General features: G+C 47.3%; 1 protein-coding gene and 1 long non-coding RNA gene across 3 annotated transcripts in view; one reads left to right on the forward strand and one right to left on the reverse strand.

Annotated features, from left to right (window-relative positions):
• BFSP2 (beaded filament structural protein 2) overlaps window positions 1-22,447 on the reverse strand; it is a 62,887-nt gene that overhangs the window by 5,026 nt on the left and 35,414 nt on the right. Inside the window, exons 3-5 of one of the 2 annotated variants that reach the window (XM_057497928.1) lie at window positions 18,600-18,756; window positions 17,443-17,604; window positions 3,864-4,013 (exon numbers count right to left, since the gene is read on the reverse strand). In XM_057497928.1, the coding sequence (XP_057353911.1) occupies window positions 3,864-4,013; window positions 17,443-17,604; window positions 18,600-18,756 (469 nt within the window). The remainder of the gene's footprint in view (window positions 1-3,863; window positions 4,014-17,442; window positions 17,605-18,599; window positions 18,757-22,447) is intronic. The other variant, XM_057497931.1, reaches the window with a different exon arrangement.
• LOC130682868 (uncharacterized) lies at window positions 12,883-17,533 on the forward strand. Its single transcript, XR_008996265.1, has 3 exons — window positions 12,883-13,020; window positions 15,388-15,855; window positions 17,394-17,533. It is a non-coding gene; the product is annotated as an uncharacterized LOC130682868 (long non-coding RNA).

Raw genomic sequence — 22,447 nt, forward strand, 5'->3', positions numbered from 1 at the left:
AAAAGTAAAACAGTGACTTTCTGTGATTTCTGGCCTTGAATTCCGTTCCTCACTTGAGTTGATTGGACACAGAGCTCAGTAGGCCTCAAGCATCATTGCCGGTGCCTGGCTGCCAATATAAACGGTGCCTTGTTGACAAAGGGGCTGAAAGCATGGCCGGCGTGGCTGTCTGAGGCTCACGTAACCTGTGGGGCCTTGTGTGAGCTCCGGTTGTTCTGACTGACAGTGACACGGAGGGCGGGATGAGCTCCGCCGTATTGGAAAGCGGTAGGAGGGTGTGCTGCTGATGCTGGCTCAGGCTGTGCTCCTAACATTGGCTGCAAGGCCCCGTGATCAGAACAGTGACCACAGCTCTGATCCACCAGAGCCAGCAGGGGACAGGCAGCCAGCCCCGGGTCCCGAGCACAACCAGCATGTCGCTGCTCCTGCCTTCTGGCTGGGGTGAGAGTTCTTCTCCCATTTGTTCCAGTAGTTAGCACGATGGGGTATAAGTGAGGGGAGCAGATAATGCCAATGTGTGTTTACTATACTATAATAATAATTTTATAGTGATAATTAATAATAAAAACCCTTTAGTGAGTGCACTCTCTGTGCCAGGCACTGTGCTAATGGCTTGACGTGAGTTAATTAATTACCCCATGACTTTATGAGGGGAATTCTACCTTGGGCCAGCGGCAGATCTCATTTCTGAAGGCAGCTGCTCCAGTGATCCCCTTCCCACGTGCTCTTTCTCCGTGTGACCCTGCCGCTGCCTCGTTGAAGCGTGGAGTTTATTTCCCTGCCCGTGGAACCTGGGCTGGCTGCCATGGCTTTGACCAACAGAAAGCGATGTTCAGGGACTTTGAGCTCAGGTGAGGAGAGGCCTGGTAGCTTCTGTGCTCACGCTCCGAGGGAAGCCAGATGCCGTGTCACACGTCCAGCTACGTAAGTCTGCCAGGATATGAGGAAGGCAAAGATAGCTCCACAGAGAGAGAGAAAGAGATGCACAGCTGAGGCATGAGACATGTGAGCGGCAGAAGCTGTTCTTGGGTGCTCCAGCCCCAGCAGATGCCATGTGGAGCAGGGAAGAGCTACCTCTGTGAACTCTGCCTAAATCGCAGAATGAGTGAATGAATTACTGTGCCTGAAGCCACAACACAGCAGATCGATGTGATAACAAGAATAGATCCTCACTTGGCAAGTGAGGAAACTGAATCTTAGAGAGGTCACACCGCTAGCGAGTGGAAGAGCCGGGATTCAAGGTGCCAGAGGCCGCCTGCCAGGCCCGCTCCCGGGCCCGCGGCGGGCTAGTGGAGGGGCAGAGCCCCTGGGGCCCGGCTCTCCTACACCACCTGTGTTCAGACCCACAGTTTTCTCTTCTGCAGAGTGGGATGGCTGTCACAGTCAGCCTCCTACTCACTGCTTCTTTGAGGGTCCAGTAGGAGAACACATGTAGGCATGCTCTTACGATCACTTTGAAGAAATCATGTTTTGGGCACTGTACCAAGTGCTTTGGTGACATGAAACTAATTAGACATGGTCCTTGCCCTCAATTGGTTAGTGGGCTTCAGTGGATGAGCTGATACAACCATGCACGTCACAGGGCAGGTGGGCGGGATCACACCTGCTATGCGGTGAGCATCTAGGTCTAGGCTCTGGGGCAGCACTTCTGTGTCTCCCACCTCAACTGTGCCAAGTGTGTGAGAGGAGGAGCAGGTAGAGGGGCTGGGGTTGGGGGAAGGGTCTCCCTCCAGCCGCTGGAAGAGCACATCCAAGGGCACAGGGCAGGGAGGAAAGGATGAGTTCTGGGCATGAAATGAAGCTCAAGCTGGGTGGTTCTGGAAGATCCAGCAAAGGAAGGCCTTCTGTTTTACCTCCAGGGGATCCCAGAGGGGAGGGGCACTGAGAATGCAGAGGGGAGAGGACAGCAGATAGAGGAGGACCCCAGGTGGTCCACAGGGAACAGGTGCATCCACCTGGAGGGAGGCGAGGGTGGGTAAAGCTTCAGAGATATTTTGAAGTGAGAAACAGAATCCAGAGACCTCATGTTGGGGACCTTCAACTTACCTGCAGGATGCGCAGGGCACAGCATTGGCTGAGGGACAGAGGTAAGGGCAGGCTGTGTCCTTGCTGGGAATGGAGACAGCTGGGAGCAGCCGTGCTGGGGAACACAGTACCCTCTGCTGTGTTCAGTCATATGTGCCCAGGTTTTCTTTTACCAACCAGGTTATGAGCTTTTAGAAGACAGGAACCATCCAATTCACGTTTGCATCCCCAGGGCCTACCTAAGGGAAAGCTTAGCACATAGTGGGCCCTCAACACCTGTGTAGAACATGTGCTGAGTGATGGGCCACCCACCACCTAGATGCGATTCATCCAGGGTGGTTTTGGATGAAGGGGCCTTGAGGATATGACCCCAACCTTTTGCCTGGAACTTTCTATTACTGGCAGAGTGGCAATTTTGGCAGCTACGAGGAGTTCTGGGGAGAAATGGCAGCCCCTACTGTGCCTAAAACAACTTGGGCAAAAGGCAGCCTCCCTATGATAGGATCAAGGGTTATATTGATGAGTATAAAATTTGTATAACTCTGAATAAATAATGGAATCCTTTTCAATTTTCTGAGGAAAGGAGCATGACTTCAGGCTGCAGCTTCCTCACTTTTCTCACTTCAACTCCTTTTCTCCATCCCCTTGCAGTGACCCAGATCCCGTCACAGTGAGTGGGAGAGACACGGAGCAAAGAGGTGTGTGTCATGTCGTGTCACGTCAGGGCAAGACTGACCCTCTTCCCGTTGCTGACCGGGTATCATGTGACCTTGTTGGCCAGAGCACAGCGCACCCAGGTGAACTGAGAACACTGGAAGGGAACTGCAGGGTGATGGGAAGACCCTGGACACAGGCAATGAAAAACCAGCTGGATCGAATACTTGAGCTAACACGGTGGCAGGTTGGGGGTTCAGGGGCCACGTGGGAGTGCTGGCGGTTTGGTGACGGAGCTGATCTGAGTGGCAAAATTGAGATGAGGATGAATGTGGAGAGGGGGGTTAAAGGGGCGCCAGCAATGGTGTCTGAACAGCCCCAAGGCTTGAAGCTGATGGGAGAGGGACTTCTCAGGGCGCAGTGGAGTCCAGAGCCCCTCAGCCATACAAGGATGGGGTGAACCACCCTCTTCATGCACTCGGCGTGTACCACACGCATGCGGTTTGAATCAGTACACAAAGGCTCCCAGTACACCTCTGGGAGAGCTGTGCTTCACACCCAAACAGAACTTCAGTACATCCCAGGGACCAGAGGGCGGATTGCTGTATTCTTAATGATTACTTTGATGAACAATAATAATTAGTGCAAGAGATCTGCCCCCAAACCACAGTGAGTCAGAGGAGCTTACTCAAGTGTCTTCGTGGGTTCCCCAGAATCAGAGCCGGAGACAGGGATCCTGGTACATGTAAACAATTAAGGGGTTGCTTTTGGGAAGAGGGGTGGTGAGGAAAGCATAGGGCACGGGAAGGCGCTGGGCCAGGAGGAGGTCTCAGTTGGAGCCTGGATACAGCTGCAGCCCATGAAGAGCTCAGGATTGTGAATTACACCTTGGAGCCTGTTCCACTTTGAAGCAAGTGGGCTGGGCTTCAACACCCCCTGTGAGTCAGTCATTGGTTGAGGGCTGGGCTGGGCCTAACTAACATTCACAGCGCAGCCCTGTGAAGGGTATTTCGCGGAACACGAACGGTGCCTACAGCACTTGTCGTTCAGTGTCTGATGATCCTCTCAGGCCTCGGCGCTGTGAGATGGGGAGCTCTTGCAAACTGTCACCCGCATGACTACAGTTCAACAATTGACAGTCAAAATGACACAAGAAATGCCAGGGCTCTTCCTGGCCCACTCACCAGGGCCCGCAGGGATTCCGTCTCGGCCTGGAGGCTCTGCACTTGGCACGAAGTGTTGTGTAACTCCGTCCTGAGGGCCGCAGCCAGCTTCTCTTCCTGGGTCTGCGCCACGCAGGCCACCTCCACCTGCTGGTGTGGGGAGTCCAGCCTCTGTGTGAGCAGGGATACATGGAGAGCCTGGACCCTGCCTTCCCTCTCACACCTCCCAATGACTACTCCACTGCCTCTGACACAGAGCAAACAGCCATCAGATTTTTAAATCCCTCTTTCTCTATAGGCACCTGCACCGACTTGTATACAAACACTTATTTAGTTTGAACATGTAATGCATGTAAACAATAAAATTCGAAAGATTTTCCAAAGTATGTATAGTACAAAGTTCTTTTCCCCATGCTCTGAATGTCCAGTTCTCCTGTTTTCAGTGCTATTCCCTTCTAGAAATACTTTATATATTTATAAATAGATATGGACAGGCACCTCCCCTTGCTTTGGTACTTAACATACCTTAGAAATTATTTTCTATCAGTATAAATAGATAAATTTACAGTCTTTTTAATGGCTGCATAGTAATATTTTGTTTTGAGGTTGCTAATTATTTAGAAGTTCCCCCTGATAGACACTTAGATTGTTTCCAGTTTTTGCCTGTTACAAACAATGGTGCAAAGAATAATCTTAAACTCCCATTTTCCACACATGGGAGCATCTCTGAGAGGTAAATTCCCTCAGTGGAACTGCTGAGTCCCAAGGGGAGGTGTCTGTAATGTTGATGGATGGTGTCAGATTGTCTGTAAGGGAGCTCGGAACTGCTTTGCAGCACCGTAAGACGGTACCAATTGCCCTACACCTCCTTCCAACCAGGAGTTATCCAACTTGATCTGAGAGTTCCTGTTTCCTTATAAAAGCCAGCCTGGCCACATATGTGCACACCCGGGGAAGGTCTGTATTTTGAAACTTCTCCCTCAGGAGGCTGCACATAGTCTGATTCCTCTCCGCACATTCAAGGGAGCAGGTCACTGTTACTCCTTCTCTTTGATGGGGAAAAGGGAGAAAACGAGAGATCACCCTCATTTATCTTCAATCCAGAATGATAAGATGTCTCCAAGCCAGTGATGTAGGGACAAAAATCTTCTTTCTCTCCTAGGTTACTGGCTTTCTGGATCGACCATTTTTACTAAACGTGAATACTTAAATAATTATGCAAAAACAGTCCAATCTAATTGGCTAAAAAACTGCAAATCAAGAAGTTCATATCGAAGTAGTAGTTCTTCCAGTTTGTGCTGTTCGGGGGCTGTAAAGAGCTCAGCAAAAGTGCCCATTAAAGGCCTGGGACCAGCTGAAGGAGAACAGAAGCTGTGGCCCAGCTGTGACTGGCCAGCCCATGGCTGTGTGGCCCTGGGCCACCATTCACCTTTGCCCAAGGAATGAGGATGACAATGAGTGGAGAATGATAGTCATATGATGACTCCCTCCTGGGGCCACAGGTTGTGCATATGGAAGCTTTCAGAACCTTAAAAGCATGCAAATATTGGCTGTATATATTTTCTGTATGTAAAAAGGAGTATTAGTCAATAAAAGAGTTTGTAAAAGCCACTATGAACTGAATAATACTGATAACTAATATGGGTTAAGCACTTGCTCTGTGTCAAGCCCACTGCAACAGCTTTAAGTCCATTATCTCATTTAATCTTTACAACTCCACTAAGGCAAATATCATTATTATTCCCTTTTTACATGAGGAAATGGGGGCACAGAGAGATTGAGTTATTTCCACGACATCATATGGCCTTTGAGGAATGGAGCTGGGATGGAAGTGTAGCAGCAGATCCCAGAGCTCTGCCCTTAACCAGTGTTTAATGTCATTGTCTCCTCCCATCCACCAGCCCAGGACACCTGCAATCCGACTTGTCTTCCCCAAAGTGAAGGTGGATCACTCTAAAACATACTTGTCTGCCAAGTACTCCTATAATAAGTAGCCCCATTTTTCTTCCTGTCTTTGTGGTTGGGGCCTGGCTGGATGGGCTGGGTGGCTGGGTGGGAGGCAGGAGAGGGGGTGCTCTGGCAAATGAATGGGGTCAGGAAGTGCAACACTACAGAGTGGCCAGGGCAGCCCAGAGCTGGAGCCGGCTTCGAACAGCTCACAGTGCTCAATGCTCGGAATTCTGCAAGCTGGTTGTTAAACACAGCTATCATTAACAATTAAATTGTATCAACTTATCATTAAAGAAGTTATATTAAAAAATGGTAATAAGTACTCAAAACATATCACTCACTAATCACTTACACTTTATCATTCTCTATGCTATGCAAGTTGTTTACATTGGTGGCACCCGTGTGGTGGGAAGAACACAGTTTCTGCACATCTCTTCCTAACTCTGTACTCATTTACGCCAAGTTAGGAGTCTGAAATCAGCCCTGGTGAGCATATTTACACCTTTGAGATGGGCAAGCATTTCAAGTCAGGGCTTGAATTACTGTTTTGTTTGCTGTCCAGAACTAAGAACGGCATGCAGAAAATGTTCATCATGCAGATTAAACTTTAAAAAGTGGGGCATGTCTGTAGCTGGTGCATTGTGAATAGCACAAAAATTAGAGGGAATATTCTTCCAGTATTTGAAAACTATTACCTGATTCTCAACAAAGATACATGGATTGATGAGTGAATATCAACCAAAATATCAACCAAAACTCATCTCAGAACCATCCTCATTCATCACTGATGTGAGTGATTTTTTTGCTTATTAGGTATCAATAATCAAGCATTTTTCTGTAGTCTGATTTCATGACACTTTTGTTGATGATAGAATTATAAAGATGGTTGCCAGATTTTGCAAAAAACAGCAAGTCATGCTGAATATAGGGGCAAATGAAAAAACAATGAAAGTATTTTATCTTAAAATTGATGTTTTTCTCAAACTATCTAAAGAAAAACAACAGAAACTTCTATGTTACATTAAGTCCTATTGTGAACCTGACTGACACGTAAACATGTAGCTTACATTTCCCCCCAGAGAACAGTTGTGGAATGTGACCAGCACACTATGGGTGAGAGCTGGGCGTGAGTGAAGTCAAGCCCCATGGAGGGCAAGTTCCAAAGCCTTAGTGGGTGGGTCTGGGGTAGAGCTGCTGGCCAAGGCTCCAGCCACAGTCCTCCACATGGTCTGTCCCTCCTCCCAACCCAGACAATGAGTGGCTTGTATTCACTGGTTCACTGGTGCACACTGGTCTGGAGAGACGAATGCTGGACCCAAGTATTTCCAAACATTCTTGGATGACCAGCATGGGTTTTTGACATACTTAAACACTAGTTCAAACTGTTTTAATTTAAACCAATTCACCTTTTCTTGTAAATAAATGTGTGTAAAATGGAAACTGTGGATAAGTTCTCAGATTTTAGTGTGCATCAGCATCATCTGGGGGATGTGTGAAAATGCAGGTTCTGATTCAGGGGACCCTGTGCAGGGCCCAGGAATCTGCATTTAAAACTCCCATGTGATGCCTGGTCCATGGTGCAGAGTTCTAGATTGCCAGAGAAACTGATAAAAGTATCCCTTGCCATGGGTAGAAGATAACTTAAAAATTAATAACATTAAAACAAACCAACCTTACATTCTAGCAAGTGTTGCCTGCCAAGTTGCTGAGTCCCAAAGCCTGCTTTCTCTTGCTGAAAGGTGAGATTAATAAGTATAAGGGAAGATTAATGACCTACTAGTACCTAATGGAAAGTTTCTTTTACAGTTAAATTAAGAGTAAAAGAAAAAAATCAGTTTGATCACTATGAGTTAAATATCATGTATATCATGTCCCATATCTTCGCAAATCAGCTATCACAAGTGATACTTGTCCATTACTTGGAGACAATTAATTGTTTTAACTCAGAAGTATTTAGATTTATGCTTTCTGGTTCTTACAATAACTCTAATTCTGTTTCCATTTTTGAACTTATTGCCTCCAGATTGCTCCTCACACACAGGTGTGAGATTCTAGAGCCTGAGGATAGGAAGGTAGGACTGTGCTCAGGTGCTCCATGCACTTGCTGGGAGGTGTAATGAGATTCAAATTCGTGGGTCCCCAGGGTTTCAAACCAGCATGAAATCTTGGCTCCACTGTGTGGGAACCAGGCTGCCCATATTTGCACTCCATCTATATTTCTGGGGCAGGAGACCATGTTGACATTTGGGATATGATAAACATTTTCAAATTTAAAAAATTTAAATTAAACTTACATGTTATTGCATGTGAAGGATGGATAGGAGAGAAGAAAGCAGCATGTTTGTGGGTAAGTCAGGATGCAGTATTTTAGAGTCTTCAATGAAGGGGAAAGTGATACACCTACAAATGCAATCCACTTTTCTGATTGGCATGGCAGATCCCCAGAAAATCCTTGGTGATGACCTGGAGGTGGAAGAAATGTTGCTTGTAGGGTGAGGGGACAGTGAGAGTTTCGGAGGCATGGTACAGGCAGTGACGATGCAGGCGTGTTCTTCGCGGGACATGTGTCCAGTGTGAGTGCTCGGGGAAATATGCATTCTGGGATGCAATGTACTCTCCTTTCCTGGGAAGTGGCTGTGTGGGTTTCAGCAAGTCCCTTGAGCTTTCTGGTTTTTGCAGCTGTCAGCAACAGCTCTGCCAGAGCACAGCTAGGCGCCCTGCATATAAGCTTCCAGATCTCACAGGCTCATCCTAACCTCATTATGTCACTATGGTGCGGGAGGGGAAAGCGGTGGGCTCCCTGGGGATCAAAGTCCCCGGTGTGTGTCACAGAGGAATCTTACCCCACAGGGAGGGCACGGAATCAGCTTTGGAGAGATCATGACAGAAGGCTGGCATAACTTTACGTCCCTCAAGACAAAGGCCTCCTAACCTCACATTCCACGAGATGTCACCTGCCCATTCTAAAAAAAGAAAATGAATCAAAAGAAGCCATTCCATGTGATCTGTCTGGGTCAGCCTAACAGTTAAGAGTGTTGGTTCTGGTGTCAGAAAGTATGATTTGAATCCCAATTCTGCCACTTGCTGTGTTCTTGGGTAAGTCACCTAACTTCTCTGTGCTTCAGTTTCCTCTTCTGTAAAATGGATCAAATGACCATACTTATCTCATATTGGGGAAGATTAAATTGCAGGCCTGTCAAGTGCTTAGAACACTGTCTGGCACTTGGTAAATGCCCAGTAAACACTTTGCTGGCACTCTCATCTGCCATGTAAGAGAGTGCTCCTTCTATCCACTGGCTCCCTCCTGCGCCCAGCCAACCCCACCCTGGATGGTAGATGCCTTGTGTTCAGGGACAACTTCTTACCTCCGCACTATTCCCACTGGGGACCTAACATGGCCTTTCACAGCTAAGACGTAACCAACATTTACTGAAGGTCTGCAATGTGTCTCAGGCACTTGCCAGGGACCACAGAAAAGGAGAATGTACCAGGAATGGAATTAAATCAAATTTTCATTTTGATAGGAGGGTTAGCTATCACTATTATAATGGTTGTAAGCCACTTTACAGTCACATGGTATCATAGACATTATTTAGCTAAGAATGGCTTTGACAGGCAGCACACACATCCCTGACCTGCCCCAACCAGACGTAGGGTTTATATGGGAGAACACTGGATGCCATCCAGCCTTCCCCTGAGACACAGGTTCTCCTTAGTGGGAGTTCAAAAGAAGTGCACGTCTCACTCTGTGAAATGCCAGCATGGCAGAGGAGCTTGCCTGGCTGGGCTGAGCCGAGGTCCTTGACTTTGCACACGAACTGCCTGGCTGCTGAAGCTGTCCTCTTTAGGGCGGAGGGCCAATTCCCAGCCTCGATGGAAGCCACCCAGGAAAGCAGAGAGAAGCACACGGCTCTGTGGGCTTGCTCCCTCCTTGGTCATAAGTAAGCACACCCTCCCGATGAAAGCAGCAGAAAGGCTCAGCAATGAGTGTGATTTTGAAGAGAAAAGTATATTTTTCTTATTAAAGTAATTATTGGAGAAGTCTAAATGACAGTATTTTTGTTCTGGTTCATGGAAATCATCCCATTCCTAAAGGGACTCCTTCCTTTGCTTTGTCCCTTCTAGGAGACTGCTAAGTGTTGAATAAGAACTACACTACCTTAAGTTCTCAGAGACTTGGGTTGTTTGATCTTTGAAAATCTCTTATTTTAGAAGTAAGGTCCCTATACTTTTCATGGCAAAGAGCTACTGTTAAGAAACACCTAAGATAGCTTTGAGATCTGCAGACTCAGTTGGTCAGGAACAGGCATTCTTTGAAGCCCGGGGCTTTGGGTCAATAGCACCAAGAGCAGGGCTGGACCCCTGGTTTGGGCTTGACAGATGGAATCTGAATGGGGGAGTGAGTGCAGATTCCATGGCAGAAGGTGTGAGGAGGAGGTTGCAATGTTGGGTGACCTCCTATATAGGTAGGCACTCAAACACTGGTTGTAGGCCAATTTCTGGTTGCAGACACAACACAGAAGATGAGGGTCTGAGATTGCCCTCTACAATATACATGGCAATGCTGGGTAGGTAAAACAGGCAAAGGACACCAATCTCAATGAGGCAGTCTCCACTTTTTCCCTTGTAATGACCATCTGGTCTGCCCATGTGGCCCCCTGGCCACATGGCTCTGTCATACAGCAACAGGAACCAAATCCCAGCTTTTTGGCTCCTGTAATAACCTGTCCTTATTGACTAATAGTATCTTTTGAAAGCTAGCTGTAACTACGGTGATTAAATAAAAAGACAAGTGACAAACCGGAAATGCAACTTATATCACAGAGAGAGGACTAATTTCTCTAATGTACAAAGAGCACTTCACACCAGTAATAAAGAGTCCATGACCTCGTAGAAGTGGGCAAAGCTATGATCTGAGAGTACACAGAAAAGCAAAGATGGATGAAGTTCAGCATGTAAAAAGATGTTCCACCTTTCCCATACATGAGAAATGCAAAATGCAACTATGCCGAGAAACCATTTTTTGAAACATATTTACCTAATATTGGCAAAGATCACAAAGTGTGAGAACAGTAGTGCTGAGGATGTGGAGAAATGGACATGCTCAAACATTTCTGTTGAGAATGTAAGTTGTTCCAACCTTTACAGAGGGAAATTGGGAATACTCTTCAAAATTGCCAATGCACATAATTTTTTGGTGCAGCAATTCCATGTCTATGAATTTATCCAACAGATACATTTCTAGATTGGGAAATGAGGGACATAGAAAGTGTGGGACCAGCCTTATTTATAATAGTAAGAGATTGGAAGCCACCTGAATATTCACCAGTAGGGCACAGGTTAAATAATTCCTGGGATATCCATTAGCTAGAACAGGGCTTGGCAACTTTCTCTGAAAAGGGCCAGATAGTAAATATTGTAGGCATAGCAGGCCATATGGTCTCTGTTGCAACTATTCAGCTCTGCTGGAGAACTGTAAATGCAACCATAGACAATGTGTAAATGAATGAGCATGGCTGTGTTCCAATAAAACTTTATTTGCAAAAAAACAGGCAGGGTCAGTTTGGGCTTGTAGGACAGTTTGCTGCTCCCTTGTGCTTCAGTATCGTGCAGCTAAAAAGTAGTATGTTCTGAATACTACTATCTGTGTCAAAATAGAGAGAAAATATATACATATTTTCTTTTACATGCATACAGTGTTTCTGAGAGAACATGTAGGAAGGGGATGACATGGACTGTCCCCAACAGAAAAGAACTGGGTGGCTGGGACATGGGCTGGATGTCACTTTTCATTGTATATAATTTTGTACGTTTTGGATTTTGAACCGAGTGAGGGTATTCTACGTCAAAAATGCTTTTAAAAAGTAAATAAGAAAAGAAACTAAAGCAAGCTGGGCCCTTTCGCCAAGGCTGCTCTGGGACATACTACACAGTGTGGAAATGGCTAGGTGACTCCCCTTCAGTTGCTGCTCAAACACACTGGAATAACTGTGGCTTATTTCACTGAAGAGCCAGCAGGGATCATGTCACAGACAGAGGACTAGTTTCTCGCCACCACACAGGGATGCTGAGATTACAGGTGCCCTCAGGGGTTCTGCTCTTTGTATTCTCCTTGACAGGAACTCTCCCCCTTGGCCATCAAGGCAATACCACATCAGGCCATCTTGCAGTCTATAAGCCAGTGACCTCACCTGAGAAACAGAAATCCATTTTAATCCAATTTCATATATCCTAGAAAATATTGAGTCTTCTTGGTAACCCAGGTTATCCAACATTTCTCATCTCCTTATGGGTAGACCTAGACCTATGCTGTCCAATATGGTAGCCACTCACCACATGTAGCTACAAGCATTAAATAAAATAAAAAATTCAGTTTCTCAGTTGTATGAGGCACATTTCAAGCACCCAATAACTTCATGTGGCCAGTCGCTGCCATCTCAGAATGCGGCACAGATTACAGAACAGTTCCACCGTTGCAGAAATTTCTGTTAGAGGGGACCGCTCCAGCCGGTCTGTACTGTCTCTTCCAGCTCTACGGCTCCCCATAACCGGGACCCTCACAGTTCACCTCGACCTGGTCACCTCTCTTCATGCTTAACCACCTCCATAATCTGTCATCCTGACTGTTTCAGGCCTGATGGTCACAGCTCAGACCACGTTCCTGATCACAAATGCCTTAAACTGATTCGAGGGGAGTGTGGACCTCCTGGCAGGGTGGACAGCATGGGAGCATCTTATTTGCTACAGAATGTCTGGCCCCTAGGGTCTATAAAGCGGCTGAGTTCTCACTCGTCAGTGCCTCCCGCCCACCCCACCAGTTTGTGCTGGTAACAGAATAAGCCTTTGGTTACTGCACACGTCACCAAGCAGCACTGACCAAAGGAGGCTTCTAGGGATGAGGGGGCAGAGGCCTCCCAGAGAAGGGAGGTCCACGGAGTGGGTGAGAAGGCAAGACAGAGCCTGCCCCCCTGGGAGAAGACTGCGGGCCAGGTTTAGGGTGAGAGAGCAGAGTGCCCTGCTGTGAACCCGGACAAGGAAGAGAGGACCTGGACTCCTCCCGACAAGTCAGGCTGCAGGTGGCACTGTCCACTGAGCAGGTGAGATGAGACGGCAGGAGCTGGGGAGGGATGCAGTCTTAGTTCTCCGTCTCAATCAGAATTCTAGGATGGCCTCCATGATCTCTGCCCCCAGTGCTGTGCCCATGATTAGGCTGCATTATATGTCAAAGGTAGGGGGTTCTGCAGATGTAATTAAGGTCCTAAATCAGTTAATTTCGGGTTGATCAAAAGGAAGAGTATCCTGGGTGGGCCTGATTTAATCAGGGCAAAGCCTTGAAAGGGCGGTGCTCTTCTGCTGGTCTTGGAAGAGGGAACTTCCATGTGGTGAGCTGCCCATGGAAAGGAGCAGCCCAGAGGGTGGAGGGCCTCAGCCCTGAACTGCAAGGAGCTAAATTCTGCCAACACGCTGAATGAGCTCAGAAGGCGAGAACAAAGCCCCAGCTGATACTGGGACTGAGCCCAGTGAGGCCATAAACAGAAGACCCGGTTAAGCTGTACCTGAACGCCCCACCATACAAACTGTGAGATAACCAGCATATACGCTTTAAGCCACTAAGTTTGCAGTAAGTGGTCACAAAGCAATAGGAAATGAATATACCTTGCCACCTTGTGGGGAGGGTCCCCAGTCCCCAGTCCTGCCCATGGGCAAACTGAAGTGGGAAAGGTCGACCTTTGAACCCTAAGTGGCTCTGTTCAGAAACCTCGGAAGGCCTTCGCCTGCAGGTGGCCCTGTTTCCAGCAGGATTGCACATTGTGAGGAAAAGGTTGGCTGGAAGAAATATGTGATTCTGTGTCTCATAAATGACTGACACTGACTTGAAAGAGAATAACTACATAATGTTCTTGAAAGGGTCCCAGAACATCATTTTCCTACTAATGATAAAGGCGTTTTCAAACAGTGGCATCTGTGAAAGAAAAACTTAGTGGCAATAACCTGACTTCAGACTTGCCTCTCTGCTCCCGGCCTTCCCTCCCGGCAGCAGCGAACACATCTGTGAAATGGGGATAACAGTATAGCAATAGCTCCTGCTTTTGAGACTGCTGTGAGAGCTGAATGACAGAAAGGATGTCAAAGGTCCCCACCAGGGTTATCAGTTCCATTTTTGAATTTTACGTCTTTTAGCCATGACTGACGCAGTGACTCAGTGCACCCACAAGTCCCACAGAAGTTTTAGAGAAGCAGGGTGCTGAGAGATCTTAATGCGGCCAAAGTCAGGGTCGAGTGCTGCCTTCAGGACTCTCTTTTTTGTTCGTCACCTTGCAGAGTGGGACCATCTCAGCATTTGAATCCTAGGAAACAGGTGAATGAGAGGACCCTGCAGTGCTCCCGGAGGCAGCCTTTGTCAGGCTGCTGGTGGTGGACAGGGGAATGTTCTCTGTGGCCCCCCAGGAGGTCTGCAGGGTGGAGTGGCCTGCCGGCTGAGGTTCCCGAAGCATCCCCAGTACCCTGAGTTGGGTAATCCTGACAAACGGAAAAGGAAAGGCCAGGCCTTCAGACCCTCCAGAAATTCCCTGACCAACAGGATCCCCCCAAACACTGAGTCATACAACTTGAGAAGCTCTGAAGACTGGACCACCAAGGATCCCGACATCTACAATGCCAAGGGGAGGAGAACCTAGCCAGAACCTCTTTATAAGCCTTTAATGTCTAAAAACTTAGAGGAGTTGGCCGATTAGAGGGAGCCGATGTTATCTCCCTTTACCCCTCGGTCCTTACATGTTAGTGCCCCAGCTTCCTGCCCACTGCCGACCCTGCACCTCTTGGCCTGAGGGCTTTCTCTGGAGGCTTTGAAAGGTCACTCGCTGGCAGATGGAAGAAGACTTCCCGCCTTTCCCATCCTGCATTCTGCAGGACCCCCGTGGGTGCGCGCTCCAGTCTCCCACGGTGGCTGCTGGTTGGAGAAGGCATTCTTTTTTGGTTCCCTTCTCTGCTTCTCCCCTACTGGTATTTTGGTCCCCCTCCCATGGCCAACATCCAAATAAACCATCTCCACTACAATATTTGTCTCAGGATCAGTTTCAAGGGAAACCTAAACAAAAACATAAATTAATCATGTCAATTAGTTTTCAGCCTTCCTGTGCTGAAAGGTAATTAAATACATGTTTGCACTCTCTCCGCAAAAGATTTCGAAAGCAGTGTGTGCTAAGCCATTTCCCATTTATGCTTTGCTGCCAAGAAACCCATCAGAGGTGCTGGCGATGGGCAACTGTCAGGCCCCAGGGCATGACTGCAACTGACTAAACTATTTACTGGAGGACTTCTAGCTGTCAGTTCTGATCTCTGTTGTTGATCAGAAGAATTCACTCATTCTGCAAATATTTTCTGAACTCCACCTCTCTGCAAGAGGCCCAGGCAGCACTGGCCACACTAAAACAAGCACTGTTTTCTCTGAGATGGAGCTTTCTGATGACTCTATTAAAAAAACTTGAATGTGTTCAGAATTAATGCTTGAATTACTGTTGGGCTGGTGATTATTCTCAAGAGGGTGAGGTGTGAGTGACAATGACCAGGGTTTTTTCTTTTTCATACTATGCAGGATTTATTTCTGTTAATTGCAGTGCCCCTCCCTGCTTTCCCAAAGAAATAATCACTACAGTGCAGAGTACATCCCAGGAGTGCTGGGGCAGAAACAAGTTTGCAAACTTCTGGGCCGCCGAGATTTTGCTCTGGGAACAGAGCCGAGGAGAAATGACAGCGCCATGTGGACGAGAGGTCCCTGGACCGACCTCAGGACATCAGCTGCCCTCTCGGGGTCTCAGTTTTCCTCACCTCTCTTATGAGGGAATGGGACTAGATAGTCTCTAGGGTCTTTAGTTATAAATACACATGAGTCTCCTAAAAAAGAAGCAATGGACCCAAATCAAATCTATGGTTCGATTTCACTTTCCCCTCTGCTATTTCCACCTCTCACGTGGTTGGAGGGGCCGGGGCTGCATTTTGTGGAATTTCCCAGTATAATTTGCCACAAAAAGTGTTTGTACTGGTCTGGCCCAAGGAATTGAAGGTAAGAAAGAAAAGATGCTGTTGCAAATGGGTAGAGGATGGAGAGGCGAGGGAGGGAAAGATGTTTTCTGGGCTGGAGAACAATTGGGGGATCCAGAATTGGGGGGCACCCTGCTGGGTGGGTTCCTGTTGATATTTGGGGGCAGGGGATTGGGGGGCCCTGCAAGCAGAATGAACAGACAAGTCCCTCCTGGTTTTCTCAGGGTAGCTCATTTATAAATGCCGGCTGCTCTCAACCATGGCTGTGTATTAGAATCACCTGCAGAGCTGAAAATAGTCCCTTTCTTCCTTCCGATTTAGCTGGTCTTGGATGCGGCCACGGCATGAGCATTTTTTAAAGTGCTCTGAAATAATTCTGCTGAGCAGCCAGGAGGACTGAGCCCTGCTGAGCAGTGACCCAGGGCGCAGGAGCAGCGGGCCCGCCTCCTCTCAAACAGCTACCTTATTCTCACACTCCACCCTTTGCTTCCTCTTCTGCTCTTTCTGTCCTCTGCTTAAAAATCCCTCAATCACAATGTGTGGGGAATGGGGAAGGGAGGAACAGACCCTGTATGTTCTATTTCCTTGTTAAGTCCTTTATTGTTTTTGAGGCTTAATAAAATATGTTCTTCCTCCATGAATGTAATTCATACTACTTACAAAAACTCAAGAAATACTCAAAAACAAGAAAGAGGGAATAACATTTCAACGTGTCAAACAGGTCCCTTGATCAAAGACTATTGGCTCTTACCAATATATTTTAGTGTTTTCTTTCTAATCTTTTCTTCATACCCAGTTTCTTTCTTTGAATGCTTTGCCCCACTTACTCTATCTACCGGAGGTTGGCAGACTACAGCCCACAGGCCAAATCCTGTCCAGCTTCTGTATCTATAAATAAAGATTTATTGAAACAGAGCCACACTCATTTGCTACCTTTTGTCTATAATGCTCTCACACCACAGTGGCAGAGTTGAGTAGGTGCAACAGTGACCGTCTAGCCCAGGAAGCCTAAATATTTATTATCTAGTCTTTTACAGAAAGAAATTTTGGCCCCTGGTATAGTCCATTCTGGACTCTCTTTTTTTCCCCCCATTTTACCTTATTGCCTCAGCATTTCTCATGTTGCTATAAATGCTTCATAAATATAATTTCTACTAACTGACTGATAATTCATTGCATGGTTAGGGTGTGGCTTAGTCTTTCTTCCTCAGGCTTCCCTCCCTTATAATGAATGCTTCAGTGAGTATATTTGGATGTGAACTTTATCAGCATTTGCAATTATTTCTTTAGGAGAGTGTTCAGATTATTCAGCTGGTGGGTGTGGGCATTTGTCATCAAGTCCCTTAGTCAAAAACATCATCCTAGCTTGCACTGCCCAACAATACAGGAGAGAACCCACTTTTCCACATACTTGCCAGCATTGAGTATTACCATTTTAAACATTTTCTGCATTTTAGACAGGGAAACAAGCTATCATTTTAAATTGCATTTCTTTTAGGTCTAATGAGGTTGAAACCGTGGCACTTCTTTTGCACACTGACTGCTTTTCATCTTTGGCAGGCCTCCTTCTGCACAGTGCAGAGTGAAGGGTGCTGGTACTGCCTCTTACCTTGGTTTGTAGCAAGGCTCCTGCCTCCGCCCGGTTCTTTTCAACATCTCTCTCCCAGTGAATTCTGATTGATTCAAGGATGTCTTCCAGACCAGTGCCAATGGGGACACCCATTTGTTCCAGCTCAGACCCTGCCAACTGTTTGTACAGCACTTTCACATCCTGAAAAATGACAGTATACACCTCGGGTGAGTTCCACAGGAGAAAGAAGAGGCATAGGATTCTGGTCAGCAGAAGCCCAGCTTTGTGGGGGATACTTTTTCTTTTAATTCTGCTGCTGCCACAATCCCTGATCCTTTTCCCAGTCCAGCACAGGTGCCATATGCTCTCTCCCCAAGGATGCATTTGTTAGACTGGTCTTCCTGGCCCAGGCCCACCCAAAGTAAATAGCAAAATAAATAAATAAACGATGAAATAAAAACATGGAGTAAGCAACAGCGGCAAGATGAAACTTAAGAATTTCATAAAGTTGGAAATATGCTGGAAGTGATTTAAATTTAACTTTGGAGTCTCTAAAGGATTCCTGTGCGACAGTGATGACAACCTACTCAGCTAAGAAGAGGAGGAAATGGGCTTATTGGTTCCTGGTTCCAGACATGAACATGGTCAGGTGGGCTTTGATTTTTCTGACTGAAAGTGCAGAGCTCCAGTCGGACAGTGATGTGTGTTTAGATTCAGTGGTTCAGAATCAGTGCAGTTCTGGGGGAACAGGGCCATGTCCCCATCGGAGGTCCCCTTTAGTACTGTCACTCAATGATCTGACCTAATTCTATTAATAAACGCGTGTAACCTGCAGCCTAGATCGGCTCTCAGAATTATTTTGTTTGTCCTATACAGTGTGGAATAAAAAATCTGAAATAGTGCGTCTCAGGTAGGGGAGGCCTCCTGCAATTCAGCACAGGGCCCGCCACTCCCCAGACCCGCTGTCCCCCCGGGGGTACCAGCGTGGCCCCAAATCCATCTGAGTGTGAGACTCTTGAGGTAGCCTGGCCCATTATGAGGATTTGAAGGTTTTTCACTGGCGTTTCCCTGCTGCCCGGGACAAACGAGCTGGAGAGGCCCAGATGAGCGGCCATCACTGACGCTGCGGAGCTTGGCCAGACAGGTGAGAGCCTCTGGTCCTGTAGCTGAAGCCGCGTCACCCCTGCCCCGCCTACCTCTTCATAGCTCCTTGACAGAAAGCCAAGCTCTTCTTTCAGGCTCTCTATTTGACTCTGCAGATCCATTTTCGTAAAATTTGCTTCATCGATGACTTTATACAGAGAGTTAATTTCCTCTTCCGCTGCCTTCCGAAACGGCTGCTCATTTTCATATCTGCAGATAAAGGAACTTAATCAGCAGAGCCAGGCAACCCAAAAGAAAAATTTATCAGATTATAATTGTTACTAACAGGCAATTATGTGATAGGCAACGAATGTTAAAAGTCACTGTTGCAACATCTTCGAGGGCACTGTTAATGCAATCGTTACATGCTGATTTATTAAAATGAAAGCAATTGCAGCCACTTGATAACCTTGATTAACGGGGTGCCAGCCCCATGGGGCACTGGAAGCACAGAGCTCTAGGGAAAGGGCCTCCAGGAGTTCAGACCCAGCACCACCCTTGTTCCAATTCGTCATCCTTTTCATCTGAGGATCCTTTCACAAACATTACTGAGAATCTGCTAAGTACCAGGCTACATGCTGGTGATGCCAAAAAGCCCTTCCTTTGCTGTTCTCCAGAGAGCCTGTGTGAGATTCCAGGACTGTGGCTGTAAACCGCAGTGCCTTCAGGAGCCAAGTGGGGGAGGTAGACAGGGGATGAGGACTAGGTGTGGGTGGCAGGTAGAGGTGGGCACGGGAGCACATTCTCTCACGTTCACCTCCAGGGTGCCGCCGCTCCGCTCCTCCGCGGTACTGCTCGCTGGGAGGGGTGCGATGCTTCTCTTCAGTGGCTTCATATGTGAAATATCCAGAGTTTTAAAAACTTGCGATTTATGCAGTAACACACACGCATACACAAGTGTACACACATGGACAAAAGTCTGAAGCTGCTCACTCTGAGTTCTTCCAATCTCTGGTTTGCACAGGGCCGTCTTTCTGGAAACTATGCAACATCTTTTACAGTTTCTCCCAGTGTCATTTCTTTCCTTCCATGGCCTTGCACCCACTGTACCACTCAGCTAAATTTTATGTTACCCTCATCCATCCATAGAAGGGGGAAATCTCACACCTCCCACTCCAGGAAGCATCTTAGGGTCTTAGAATTTTAGGGACTTTAGCCTTCAACTATTCAAATTCCTATCCAGTGACAATCCCTTGATGGCATTCTTGATAGGTGACCACGTAACCTAAGTGTGAATACTTCCAGTGATGGGGAACTGCTCATCTCTCAAGGCCACCATTCCATTTTTGGACAGCTCTAATTATTGCAGATTTCTTCCTTTAAGAGCATTCATCTCCATTCCTCTAAGAGTGTGCATTCCACCCTCTGGAATACGCCCGAGCCAGTCTAATCCCTTCCTTTGGGCAGTCCTGCAAATATTCAGAAGCTGTCCCTTGTATCACTCTCCTGTTCCCCTCCTAGGCCTCCCCAGGCCTTTTGTTCCTCAGGTTAAACATGGCCAGTTCCTACTTCCATTCTTCTTTTAAATTTGCTTCCATATCCCTCATCATGGAGGGGGCAGACACTGACCTTTCCATCTATGTATGCCCAGCACCAGCTCCAGGCTTCAGATATATTTGTGAAAGATTAGAAATGCTCTAATTGTTTGCATCCTTCTTGAAACGTGATACAGAGAGCAGAACGCGAAACTCCAGATGCATCTGGTCAGTGCAGAGCCCCGCGCGGGACCTCCTGCTCCTTTGTTTAAATCCTTCCATTCTGCTCATCATGGGCCTGAGACGTGCTTCCGGAGTTTCTGTTAGTTTGCATGTTCGTTCATTTGATCTTGACCAGCTGTATGTACCGCTGACTCACATTAGGTCTCCTGTCAACTGGAATCCCTGAGCACTTTTCACAAAAGCTGCTTTCAGCCCAGTTTCCCTGTCCTCTCTGGCTGCAGCTGGTATTTGAACCCCAAAGCAGGGGTTCATGTTTAACCTTCTTCAGTTTCATTGTCCCATTGTTCCAATGTGCTGTGATCATTCTGAGTCCTGATTCTGTCGTTCTACTCTTCACAGCCCTTCTGACTTTGTATCTTTGGCCATCTTGCCACACCTGCTTTCATGCACCTTGCAGCAGTTAAAAAGAGTCAGGGAGGGAACCAAGGTCACAGCCCTGTGGCCCACGGCCAGGGAGGGCCCTCAGCGTTGGACTTCGATTCTGCACTCAGGGGATCATTGGTGAAGCATGCTTTTGTACTCTATATGTAGGATTAAAATTTCCACCCAAATGTATTCTTTGTGCAGGATTGTGTTCTTACTAACATCTAGTCCTTTTGGAAACAAGTCCTGTCCCTCCATTTTAAGTGAAAACCCACCCATGTCACCAGCATGGGCCCTGTTGGTCACAGCTGGAAAAGGCCCCTCATGCCTCTGGAGTCCTGCTTTGCTCACCTTTCTAAGGAGTCTGGACCCTTCCAGGACGTGCTCCACTCAGCATCAGATTGCTCTCTGGCAGTCTTCTGAGGGTCTGAAATAGCTCTGGGCTGCCCCTCAAGGTGGCTGTCAGCATTCAGCTCTACTGCTGGGCCTTCTTCCTCCCCCTCCATCCTTCAGTCTTCATTCAGCATCTGCTCGCGGCAGTGTAACCCTCTCGTCCAGACCTGCCGGTCACTCTGGCTCACCTTCAGGGGCATCCCATAGTTTCTGCTTGGCTGCTCCACCATCAGCTCAACCCAGCTTGCTCAAAACCAAACTCATTACCTATTCCTGAAGTTTAGACAAGCTTTCCCTCCCCAATTCTATAGTTTAGTCAAAAGAACTACAAGTTTTCTAAATTATCCAAGCTGAGAACCTACAACTTACCTCTGCCTTCTCTTTTCAGGCTGTATATGTAGGTAACTGTCAAATCTTGCCAATTATTTCTTCAACCCATCCCACAAGTCTGCCCACTGCTGCCATCTCAAGCAGCCTCTGAGCTATAACAAAACTCCAGCTGTCTTCCCTGATGCAGTATTGCCCCCAGGGCAACCATTCTCCACCACATGGAGTCCCTTTTCTTCTCAGAAGCCTTAAATGTCATCCTCTGGCTCCTCGATGATCTGATCTCACCTTAATTTCCAACCACTTCTCCCAGTACAGACCCTGGCCCTCCAGCAGTGCTTCTCTCCCCCTGCTGCCCATTCGCGCTGCCTCTCCTCTCCACCAATGCAAAGCGTCCTTTAAAGCTAACTGGTCAGTGAGCCACTGCTAAACCCCTCTGTGGTTCTCCTCTGCTTTTAGGTCTTCAGGCTTTTTGGTGTGGCTGACGTGGTCCTCCAGGATTGGGTCCTTCCTGGTTTTCAAGCTGCATGGGTTGTCCCTCCTCATTCCCCGCATATGCCCCTGTTACAAAGAGCTCCTTGGAATTCAATTAACTCACCATGCTTTCTCATGTCCTCTTGCTTTTCAAACACTCTCCCCACTGCTTGGAAAGGTCTCCCTCCTTTATTTGCGTGGTCAGCTCCTAGTTAGGTCCCAAATCAGGCATCAGTGCTCTGTCAACCTTCCCAGGCAGGACTTCATGTCCCAGCCTCACCTCTGCTCATGTCAGACATGGCACAACCTCACTGTAATGCTCTTGTCTGAGCACTCCTCTGACTTTGCCTCTGGCGTATGAGCTCCTCGAGGTCCAACTCACTTCATTTCCAGCACCTGCCGGGAGGCCCAGCAGATATTCAAACATCTGTTTGTCTCATTCATTCATTCATTGTTTCAACAAATAATTGTTGAGCATCTGCCTTGTGCATGGCAGGTACTGTTATAGATGCTGCTGATACAATGGGGAGCAAAGCAGACCCAGCCCCTGCTTTCAGGAGTTTACATTCTCCTCACTTGAATGGCTGGATGAAGGCATATATGTATGAGTGAATATGTAGCAAATG

The sequence above is a fragment of the Manis pentadactyla genome, chromosome 1 (genome assembly GCF_030020395.1).
Source record: "Manis pentadactyla isolate mManPen7 chromosome 1, mManPen7.hap1, whole genome shotgun sequence".
In the NCBI taxonomy this organism is placed as follows: domain Eukaryota; kingdom Metazoa; phylum Chordata; class Mammalia; order Pholidota; family Manidae; genus Manis; species Manis pentadactyla.